We start from the raw sequence: 12,483 nt of genomic DNA, 5'->3' as shown, positions 1-12,483 counted from the left end.
TGCTTACAGCCTTTTTCTTGGGTAGCTGCTTCACTATGTGTCCCACTAGTTTATACATTTGTTGCTTGTCTTAATGGTTATATATTTTCACTCTGAGGCTGTATTTGTTATTAACATTCTTCTGTGCTGTCTGGCTGATGATTAAGAGATGTCTATAAGTGTCTATTTGATATTCCAAATTGTAACAGGTGGTCTGAATTGGATCTTCTGGGAAAATCTGTTCTTCTGTTCTTGATTTTTATTTTCTCTGTCAACTAGTTAAAAACAGTTTCAGTTTTTTCTATACTTAATTATTCCACATAAAATTTAATTAATTTTCAGAAAATGCAAAATAACTGATAGCTTAAAAAGAGACAAAAAAAAAAAGGATGTATACGGATTTGTTTCTTAAAAGCTTATATCATACTCTTCAATGCACTTCCTCATGTATGGTCCCATACAATGGAGACACACAAGCCCATAGGTAAAAGAATTTAGACCCATAATTTATATCATGCTCTCCAACAGTTCTCAACAAATTGGAACAGATATCTGACAGAAAGAACTTTCTGTTCACAGCAGGAAGACAAAACAGGTAGAATTGTGTATGATTCGTCCCTTAGGCAGTATCTTAATAGGGAGTGCTGCTAGATTGCACAATGTCCTCTTGTTTTCTTTGAAATTAACCAGCCTTGTCTCTTACAAAGCTGCCACCTGAGGCTTGGCATACACCTAAACTTCTCTGGCCACCCAAAGAAGGCACACATGCGGAATACTCGTGTCCAACTCAAAACCAGGCATATTGGACTCTAATATCTGTTCATTACTCTCAGCAAGAATTGGCAGCTTCTCTGTCAACTAGAATGAAAGAGTCTGCAGGGATCTCTTCCATGATCATCATTTTACTGATGCAGCCATGAGTCTGGATATCCGAGACCTCATTAGAGGATCATGGGATGAGAAGTGAAAATTTAGCCCCTCAGAGCCTCTTCCTTAGCCCCTGTTCCAAGCATCTCAAGGAAATTCTCCTTGCTATCAAGGGACTTGATAACAGAAAGGGCCTTTTGGAAGTCCCACTTGCCAAGGGCCCTGGTGGCAGCATACATAGAGCAAATACAAATACATGCATATATTGGCTCCCGGACTTAAAACTATATTTTGCCAAGGAGAATATCAAAAGGTTTCAAAGATCAAGAGAACAAGCCATCAGTCACCATTTCTGATAAATCCTCTCAGAAAATTGCAAAATGTGTAGATGGGCCCATCTAGGCAATACTAAAGGAGGGCATCAGAGTTATGGATAATACTTAGAATAACTTCCCATTATGGAATGTTAGAGCCAACTAGGGAAAAAAGCCCACAGAACCCAAATGGGAATGAAACTACAAAGAGATTTGTTTATAATGAACATTAGAAAGATCATTACCTGCCCTGGAGTCTTCTCATGGTACCTACTCTATGGGACACCTTGTCCCAGAAGCTCCTTTATTCTCTTTCCTGAACATTATTGGGAAAGGTAACCATAGAGCTTAATGCAGGCCACAGTCTACTCATCTCCATACTTGTACATGAGGGAAAGTAGAGTATCCATCAAAGTCCTGCTAATCTCTGAAAATGTGGGGTTTTCAGGCATGAGATCAGGTGTTTCAACTTCCAACAAGTGCAGGTGTGCCTCTGCTTTCCTCAGCTCTGAGATCCTCACTTCCCTCCCATTCTTCATTATTTTTTGCTATGTTCTTTCTGCTCATCCAATTTTTTTTTATAGCATCATACCCTTCTTGTGATTTAATTACACGTGTTCAAACCAGCGTTGTAATCTGGTGGGTGCAGGATATAATAAGAGCTATATCTTGCTACTCTAAAACAAAAGAGTTTGAAATAACCAATATGTTTGGTTGCTGAGAAAGAGAAGGAAATGGAAACAATCAGAATATGATTTATTATTATTATTTTTTAGGATCAGTAAAGCAACAATTTTTCACTCAAATGAGACAACATGAACAAACTTTTGGCAGGAGAGTTCTATTCTGTCATATCTAGGCTTTTCAAGAGTTTGTTACAGAATCAATACTAAGTAGATAAAATTCTAGCTTGGAGGAAAAAATGGCAGGAAAGTTTTTTGGGAGTTTGAATCACTGCTTGCTTTTTCATGGGGAATAACCACATCAACCATAAAAAGTAAACAAGCTATAGACACTTCCAATTACACTATTGCCAATTATATAAGCCCAATCCAATCAAACTCCTTTATGTTGGAAAAAAAATATTTTTTAAAAAATATATTTTTGTGGTATGAATGGTATGCAAACAAATCCCAGAAAATAAAAAATTGTAGCTTAAAGCACTTTTTCATTATTGAAAATAATAATAATCATAATAATAATAATAATAATAATAATAATAAAGATATTACTATAAAAACATTGCTAACAAATATGCAAGATGTGGATCTAAGCATACCTCGATCTTAGTCCTCTGATGACATCCTTTCACAAAGCAGTGGAAAATAATCCTATAATGGTGAATGCTATAAGAGCATATATTCTACATCCATAGTAAGTAGGTTTTTTTGTAAGTCCTAAGTGTAGTGAAAAGAGAGCCCTTCTTTTATAAATACAAAGGGAGAAGGTTTAATATAATTGTACCCAAATTCCCACCTCTTACCTCTAGTCAATCAAAGCACAAGCTAAAAAAATCATGGATGAAAAAAAAAAAGGAAGGAGTCTATCCTATAAGAGTTTTCCTATTTTGGGTAACTTTAATGACACAAACTCTATCATCTACTACTCACCAAAGTGAGTAGAATGATAATCGATTCTTCCATCAATTCATTTGCATCTTGGTTCATACTGGCTAATGAATTATGAGATTACTAAAAACATAGAGGAAAACCAAGAGAATTATACCAAATCTCACATAAACCGGCATAACTCATCCCTAAAAAGCCATTCAATAACATCTTAACAAGTATCTTTGATCCCTTTAGAAAAACATTCCAAAAATTATGCTTCAACTAATCCTACTTACAAATGTATTACAATGTCCTAGTTACAACAAAGATTGTCGATGGCGAACCTAAGACTAAGATGTGTAGTTAAATAATCATCCCCTAAGAATGATATTGGGGTTTGGCTTATGCCATCATCAATCAAACCATATCCAAAAGTGTGTGGTTCCTTTTTTCTGCTACACCATTTTGTTGTGAAATCTTTAGAACTGTTTTCTATCTTTGGATTCCCTTTTCATTACAAAGACTTTCAAACTCTCCAATAAATACTTATGCCCATGGTGTATCTTTAAATAGTTCTTTCTATTTGATTCTCTACAACATTCATAAAACTCTTGAAGTAATTCAATGCTTCTAACTTATGATATCAAATAGACATAGCATATGAAGTCATCTATAAATATGAAGAAATAGTAGCCCGTAGGCACCATGCCTTGCCCTCACATTCATTAGGCTAGATATGGCAGAGTGTACTAGCTACAAAAGCAAAAAAAAAAAAAAAAAAAAAAAAAGCTTTGGTAGCTTTTCTAAAAGGTTTCCTTGTTAACTTTTTTACCAGACAATGCTCACATAGAGATAAGTCAATTTTAACAAGTTAGCTCGAATATGGCTAAGCCTAGCATGTCATCTCACATAATCTATTATAGTAGTATAAATGAAATAGAATTATTGTTATTTGAATAAATAACCACAACAATGAAATGATCAACTAATGAGCCACCACCATAAAAAATTGTTCTAAAAAAACCCCTAACATCATTTTATTAAAAATAAAGTGAAAACTTAGTATAAGCAATGTAACAACCAATAACAATTGTTATTAGAAGTAAATATGATGTCATGAAGTAATAGAGTATGACCATGACATAGGTGTATTTGGTAGGTACCAATGCCCAACATTGATACACTTGCTTTATTTCCCATGAAGATGTTCTGATCCCTTTTAGTACTCGATAATACCTTATAAACTCGATCCTCCATTGTATGTTTATTTGCCTTTGAATTTACAATCAAATCATGAAAATAATGAGCAACCATTCTTCATGGTTAGAAACATAAACAGAGAATTTAAGTTAGAGAGTACTTTATTGACTTAGTGTAATCATGAGTGAAGTGTCCTTCCTTGCTAAAGGTGAAACATACTTTGTTAGCTTTGCTCTTCTTTCCAACATGTTTGTTTTGCTTGTACCAATGTTTTTAACCTTTTTAGATTCAAGTCCTTCATTTTTTCCCTTTTTAGCTGCTCTTTTGAAGTTCTTGTGCTTATGACCAAGTTCCTTATGTTGACCTTCCCTCTATTGCAAAAGCGTGGGAGGGAAGAGGGTTGACATGTGCTTTTGTAGTTTTCAAGCGCTTTGTTTTGAGTTCAAGATGATGCAATAACTCATCAAACATTTTAATGTTCTCATTGTGTCTCATGTTGAACTCCATGTGTTCCTATGAGTCAAGAAGGGAATGAATGTTAGTTGGACCTATTGTTCATCAATGAGATTATTTTTAGTGGCTTTCAATATGTGAATCATCGTTGATATTATTCTAAAATATTGCTTCATAGTTTGATTTAAGTGCATCTTATAGGAGTTAAAGTTATAGGTCAACGTATGCAACCTAATAAGAGGTCCTATTGAAAGGGTAGTCTACATACATATATATCAAATCGTTACGTATGCTTTTCAAAATAATAAATTGTATACATGAGTCGTGTCTGATATTCCCTTACTCAACTCTAATAATCAATTGGGTTGGGGTTTCAAAACCTCCTACTTACCTAGTAGATATCATATGTTAAAATATCAAATATCAAATATCATAATTATTATTATTATCCAATTCCCCCTCTTATTTAGTTCAATAACAATATTTTTTTTTTTGAAACTATTATATCTAGACATTATTAATTTGACACCCAAATCTTGGGAGAAAATTGGTAATCTCATCAATTGCAAGATCAAAAGAGGAATGGACTCCGCACGTCTTTCACTTTTTTCATAAAAAGCAAATTTTAATTTAAAAAATATTATGGGGTTGTAGAAAAATCGGGAAAAAGTCACAAAAAATCAAGAAAATTAAAAGGAGTCATCACTCGTAAGAGGTGTTCGAAAAGGAAAGCGGAAAATGCCTCGCACCCCGCCACACTGTAGGCATGGACGACACATGGGCTACAACAGCCTATGCTGCTACACCCTCCATGCGCTGCTTTCCTAGTGGCCACTGCCCTCTTAGTTGCCAACAATCTCCTCCTCTTGCTCTTAGGATTCCATTGCACTACTTGTTTTCCAGCTTTTATACCTCGATGTTACTCCTCTAATAATTGCACTCATAACGCAGTGAAAAAGAACCCCACAGTGGTGAATGCTACAAGAGCATACACCCTGAATCCATGCTTCAAAAGCCTCACACAAGACACAGAGGCACAGAGAGAAACAATGGTCTATGTGTCAGCATCTATGAACCTCTGTCCGTGTGTTCTAAGCGCTGACAAAAGAGGAGCCCCTTTTTAAAAAAATACCAAGGGAAAAGGCATAGTAGAGTTAGACCAGACTCTTATCCTTCCTGGTTAATTTGTCTGCAGTATGTGGTTATTTCAAGGACAAGTGAAGAAAACCACAAGTACTGCTAAATTTATCTGGGATTCTCTGGCATGTACAGTAGGACCACAACTCATTTCCACTTGCTCCCAGAATTCCGCATATGTCCATATCTAAGAAGATCATTTTATAATATAATGCAGGACCCTGCAGACCAACAGGCAGAGAATATCTCTCAGGAGGATTTGGAGGTCCATACAATCATATATATATAATGAGAATATTCAGTTGACACCATAAATCAGAATGAGTAAGAATGTCCAGAGCCACAATACTGTATTAGTGGGGATAAAGTGAATCAATGACCAGTCATGAGATGAGGGCAGGACCCACAGAGGAATCATGCTCTGGAGGAACAATGGCTAAACCAAAAGACTCACACTTACAAGTGCCACTGCTTGAATCATTATCTGCATTTTGATCCTAATTGTCAATTGTACAGAATGCAGAATATGGCATTATGTTTTCTATGAAATTGACATTACTCTGGAATCCATTTGTCCCAGTCATAGGAGCTTAGTAGTCCAAGACTCCAAGCTCAATGATCAAACATATATATTCCATTTTTCTTGATTCCGGGAGAAACAGGAGCTTATCATTACTCTATGATTCTTCACAATATAATTCAATTAAGATTACATAGGAAATATTAGTGATGTATTTGCTTTGGACAAGTACAAAATACCTTCTTGATAATAGATATTCCATTAAAATAAGGGTGGTACAGTGATTACATGCATACAAGAGCAGACAGAGAGAGTCAGACTTTTTTTTTTTTTTTCTGTTTTTTTTTCTCCACAAAAATATAATTTAATAGGAGCCAAGTCTTGGACTTTATTGCAGCTTTAGGATACTTCAGAAGCCTGTAAAAAGAAATAAAAGATAGAGCATTTTTAGCATACAGAAAAGCCCTCAAAATGCCCTCCCAAAAAAAAGGACTTGAAAATTCTGGGTCAAAGTAGATTTTCTGCCTCGTAAGTGGTTTTTGGGCAAAACAAAAATAAATTATAGAAAAAAAAAAAAAAGTATAGTAATGCTGAACATAACAACTCACCAACAGGTGCTTTTCGCTACTTGTAGTTGGGAATAGGAACACGGCCCGACTCGATATGCTTGAGGTCCCGAATAAGGATCTCATAGTGTTGTTTCACCTCCTCAGCAGATTTGCCACCCACAGCGTTGGCCACATTCTGCCAGCGGTCGGGGGTGTCCCTGTCATATAAGGCTAGAGCCTTTTCAAACAGTTTGTTTTGCTTTGGGGTCCATGAGCCAGAGCTCTTGAGAGAGGTTGATGCCATAGGTCACTTCAGAGGAGATTACAAACCAAGTCTGTCTAAAAGATGACAAAAGGTGATTAGAAATAATTGGGAGATAGAGCTTCAATCTTCTAAGTTAGAAAAAGGCCTAAAGGAAGGGTACTTGAAAGAAGAGAGGGAGCTGAGTTGGAAGGATGTTGTGTGCAGGAGACTGCTGCCATGGCAGCTACTTATATAGAGTGTTGAAAGTGGTGGGTCGGAGTCAAGTTGGAAAATCTTTTGCCAACAGATGGAGTAAGGCATGACCCGGCTCATCTGGAACCACAAGATAAAGCAGGATAAACAACACCAAGAGAAGGGAGTAATCGGTCTCTTTGATTTACAGTGATAGCTCAGAGCTAGTGTGATTAGATATTAGAATATACCCCCTTGAATTCAATAGCCACATAAAAATAGGATCTCACATCTCTCTCTCTCTCTCAGAGTTGGACCTTTTTGTTAAGTAGTCTTCCCTAGGTAGTAATCATACTCAACCTTGGACACTACCTGATTTGGATCAACAATAGTTAGAAGGAATCTTGTCTTGTGATTTAAACGGTTAAACCAAAAAAAAAGAAAAAAAGAAAAAAAGGAAAAAAAAAGCGAATCTATTTTTCTCATGATTGGATTTCTTTGTTTTGAGGAAAAATATCTGAGAACAAAGCAGATATTTATAGAACTTCTCCTTTTGATCTACCGTTGGGTGGTTTTCTGAAACTGTGGCATGACCTTGACAGCACACAGGCCAAGGCTCGTTGCGGCCCTCTCAAACAAACAATGAACCCTGCACCGATCACACCAAGCAAGTCAACCGACGCAACGCGCCACCATCACCTTGATCTCGGGAGTTAGGGGAGATGTTGTCATCAAATGAACGATTTGATATAATTTGGAAATTCAGTTAAAATCATTAATAAAATGAAATATGTTTGATAAAATAAATTATAATTACAACTTAAAATCAAAATTAATTTTAATTAGTAAATTTTAATAATTAACTTTTTCTAAATGTTGATACCATTTTTAGAATGGAAGAATCCCATAAAAGGATTTCCAAGGATTTGGTGGAATAATTTTGAAGTTTTCAATCACATCTCATTAAAGCAAATGTTATGTCAAAACAACTTCTTTTCTAGGATGCCCTTGTTGCCATATCTTTCTCTCTCTAAACATGTACGCAATTTCTTCTCTCCTTTACTCTTTTCTCTTATCTATTCCCTCAATATCATTTTTTTTCTTTTTTAATTTAATAGTCTTCTCAAAAAAAAAAAAAAAACTTTCAAATAGGTGTGGTGGAAGTTTTTATTTTCCTTTCAATTTAATTGATTTATAGAATAAATGGAAAACAAAGAATTTGCTATAATGATTAATATTTTTATTAGAATAAATAATTCTTTTATTTGAGTAAATTCTCAATTTTAATCTCACTTGTGCTATTTTAGTTATATCTTTATTTTTATATCATTTTAACTATATCTCTATTTTTATAATTATCGACTATTAATATACTCATATAGGGATTGCAACAAAAAATATTTTTTTATACTATATAATTTTTCATTTTCTTAAAAATACTATAAGTAATTTAATATTTTAAGTGAATTAAAAATTGAATCTAAAATAATTTAGGTCATTCTCAAAGTAATTTATCATTTTAATTCTATTTAGAGATTTCAAATAATTAGTACTGGTTTTTCATTTAATTTTTAAGTTAATGATATTTTTAATTAATTTTTTTTTATAATAAATGTATTTCATTAAAAGGGTCGTTGAAAACAAGATTTGAAAATTTAACCCTCCACCTTATTTTGACATAAATGTCCTTTTTTTTGGTAAAGATAAACCTTTTTTTTTTAAACTACATATAAATATTTGAACTAGAGAAATACATTATGTGAAAAAAAAATTGTTACTTTTCAAGTAAAAACACGAAAAAAGTTAGATTCACAAATTTAAGGATTATTTCATTGTTTTTAACCAATTAATTATAAATTTATTTATTTTTATGATTATATATATATATTGATTTTAATTATAAATAATAAACATTTAAATCATTTATATTTACCATTGGAACCTAAAACAAGTCATCTCTTACCTTACAAAACAAGGGACAACATTTTTTTTATTTCAATTCCATCTCATCCCAAACATGAAACTGAAATCTAATTCCTTTAATCGAACTCTTTTTCTATTAAATTGATTAATATCTTTTACTTTACTTAATATCAAAGAAAGTAAAAATATCTTACTAAATAACCTTAGTTCTAAGGCAAAAATTAAGTCATAAGTTTTTTTACCTTGTTTCTTTTTCATGCTAGACTCAAAACTCTTAGCCTCATAAGGAGTAGTATCAAGGTGGTAGTGATGTTGACAAACTGCCAACAAGGAATAGAGTTTCATTGTTTCATATTTTGGGAATTTGAGTTTTAGATGTTTGTTTCCAAAACCTTGCAGCCGGCTACTTTAAGTGGTACCATATGATGAAACCATTGCTGAACCAAGCATGGTCAACAGGGGTCAACAGGTGAGGCTGGTCTTGTAGGTGGATGGATTATGGATAGGGGTGGTGATTAAATCTATACCTGTTGATTGGTGGGTTGGTCTATGACTTTGGGTATTAAAGTTTGTTTGTTTTTTTTTTTTTTTTCTTAAAATAATCAAGAAATCTTTCATGGGTGAGCCCTTCCAACTCTCCCAAACCTCAAGGTATTATAATGTTTTATCTAGAAGGTGCATTATCCAAGCAAATCTAGAATCAACAATATCAACCTCTCGCAACTGTGTCGAAGATATTGTTTTGAGTCTTGTGACATGACTTACACGAAAATCATAAAACCAAAGCCTGAGGCTTCAAAAAGGATAAAGCTATTCGTAGCAAACTGGCTATTTAGATGCACCCTACACAAGGTGGTTCATCTTCTCTAAAGAAAACAATTTCTAAGGATGCAGTGGTCCAACACCACCCGTGATTTGATGGAGAGATTTCATAGAGATCTAAGCAAGATTACAGTAGGTGGCCCCAGTTTTGCGTGGTTTACATAGGTCGACACATGCATATGCCATGTTTTGAGGCGCATATTTCTTAAAGTTTAGGTCCTGAAGTGCTCCAAAACACATGGTTTTCTAGGCAGAAACAGTATCTTGAGTTTGTGATGGAACGAACTTGACCTATGAAGTACAGAATGATATTTTACTGCCTATTGATGTTACCACTTATTGACGTGACCAACTTGTTATGGTGACTACATACGTGGGCTGGTTAGATCAAATCTTTCTTATGGAAAAATCTTTGGAAAAGGGGGACGAGGCAGTGACCACTGGTGTAGGTTTCAGAAAAAGAAGTGCAAAACCCAAGTATGGGGCACAGTCACTGGTGTAAGTTTCAGAAAAAGAAGTGCAAAACCCAACTTTGGGGCACTAAAGTGCAACTAATGACCATTAACACTCGGCTTTCTTCTTCTCTTTCATTGAACCAAGATAATTCTCTTAGGACCCGCAAGGATTGTTGTAAAAAAAAGTGAACCAAATACAGAGTATGGCTTGAGAACTAGGACATATTGCTTTTGGAGCGAAGCACTTTAGATGATTAGAGTAAATCAAAGGGACCTATGAAAAGGGGAGAACATATTCGGAGACCAGTCTTTTCGAGTGATACAGATTAGATGATTAGAGTAAGGAATCTGGGGGGTAGCTAGTCCTTTTCATTGGGTCTGTGGTGATGATTTGGCCATCAATATCAATGAAGGAGGGTCATGCAAAACTGCTATTATTTTCAATTCCTTGCTACAATATCATCTAAAGGTCTGGTAGTTTGGAAAAGTTCCACAAGGGTTGTCCACTGTAAACAAGTTGCCTAGGGAGTTTGCAGCACTATCCTATACATTTTAAGGGGCAAAGCTAAGGTTGATTGATAACTTGATGCGAGATTGATGCAAATACAGTAGTATTATGTACGAAAAAGTGGTCCTTTTGCACATCATGCATTGATATTTTGAGTTGTCTTGTAATGCCCAACCTTGGTCCTTGACAAAGTTGCGTCTAGGGCCTAGTTTATTCCCATTCAAAGAGACCATTTTCCTACTGCTAGTGGTCCTTCCTAACAAGTTGGAGGTCCCTCATCTAAATTTGGAACACTAGGGCTGTGAAGAATATATGTCTACGTAAGAGTGTCCTTTGACAATCACTCTAGAAGCTTTATGGCTTCAGTTGCACCAAGAACCTTGTCTATGGGCCATGAAGCTACAGAAATATGGCTTTTCAGAAGCCTAAAAGGTCCACCACCACCCATTTCTGGTCCATCCAATCATCACTTGGGAAAAAGCTTAAGACCGATATTTGGAGGGAATCTCAGAATTGAATGGCACAATTTGCATAGAGAGAAATTGCGCAATTTAGACATCGTCTTTCGGTGACTATGTCCTCTGAGGATAAAGCTGATAGACGTATGAGGTTTGAGTACCAACCAAAGGGAATCATACAAGCTTTCACTTCTTAGGCGATAGGTATTTGTCTATATGCAAGTTGGAACATTAAAAAAAAGCAAGAGACAAAGAAAAAGGAAAAAAGAGAACAAAAAAGTACATCTAAGTTGATAAAGGATATGTGGCTTGAGTCAGTCCCATGAGATAGGATAGGGTTATTGGGAAGTGAAGATGGTTGGGTACAGCCATAGATTTAACACTAAACAAAACAGTTTCATAGATCTAACCTTTTGCCCTATGTTGCAGAGTTTCAGGAAGGCGACCAAAAGTTGATTTATGTACTTGCTATGATAAAGTTTTATATGTCATACTTGTAAATTTTAGTTCATTGGTATTCACATGGGTAACAGAGAACTATTATAATAACAAAAAACTATACAGAACAAAGCAACAAAAGAGGCTACCTGCAGGTGATGTTGTTTGGTGATATAGGGGACCAATCTAGCAGATGCTGTCAGTTAAATTCTATGAAGGGATAAAACTAAAGGCTTCAAATGGGTTCTGAACTACATAAATTTTAGAAAACCTGCAATAGAAACAGCAATTTGCATCTTCAATCATTTGATATCATTTGGAACTTAATGCCTTTGCTCTTTATGGTTACCTCGCAAAATTCATGAACAGTGTCTTCTTCTGTTTCTCAAGTCTCTGGCAGAGGTGAGGAAGAATGATCAGCCTCCAGTTCCAAACCTCGTAGAAAACAAATAAAATTTTATATAAATTAGGGTTCTATTCTGTAAAACTAATTTACTTAGTAAACAATCCCTTTTTGCAGCCACAGAATAAACTTTTGATTTATCCATACCTCCTGAAAAATTAAGCTCAACATATGCGCCAAATTTTTAATATTTTCCTTTGATTCAATTGAAAGCCAAATACAATTTCTATCACCTCAACAGAAGCATGACATTGGTTTAGCATAGCTGCAGCAATGGCTTTTCTTTACAAAATTTTCAAAGGTCAATTTTTCACATTGCTACTGAACAGAGATTTTTGGGAAAGGGCAGGAAAATAAAAGAAAAGTACCACCATGTCACCACTAAATCTGTACAAAACCAGCTTGATTGTGTGATTTTCCATGATCAGATCTTTGCTCTCCTGAAAATCCTTTACGAAAAATTGGACCAAAA

At 34.9% G+C, this 12,483-nt stretch overlaps 1 protein-coding gene across 1 annotated transcript; it reads right to left on the bottom strand.

Moving 5' to 3' along the window:
• Positions 1-6,249: 6,249 nt before the first annotated feature.
• Positions 6,250-7,031, bottom strand: LOC117911158 (protein RADIALIS-like 3). Its single transcript, XM_034825377.1, has 2 exons — positions 6,629-7,031; positions 6,250-6,437 (listed from the first exon to the last, which is right to left on the bottom strand). Exon 1 carries the CDS (start codon positions 6,870-6,872, stop codon positions 6,645-6,647), a length of 228 nt encoding a protein of 75 aa, XP_034681268.1. The 5' UTR covers positions 6,873-7,031; the 3' UTR covers positions 6,250-6,437; positions 6,629-6,644.
• Positions 7,032-12,483: the final 5,452 nt, after the last annotated feature.

Source organism: Vitis riparia, chromosome 3 (assembly GCF_004353265.1).
Source record: "Vitis riparia cultivar Riparia Gloire de Montpellier isolate 1030 chromosome 3, EGFV_Vit.rip_1.0, whole genome shotgun sequence".
NCBI classification, from domain to species: domain Eukaryota; kingdom Viridiplantae; phylum Streptophyta; class Magnoliopsida; order Vitales; family Vitaceae; genus Vitis; species Vitis riparia.
The sequence above is the reverse complement of the archived record's forward strand: the minus strand, read 5'-3'. Positions and strand labels throughout refer to the sequence as shown.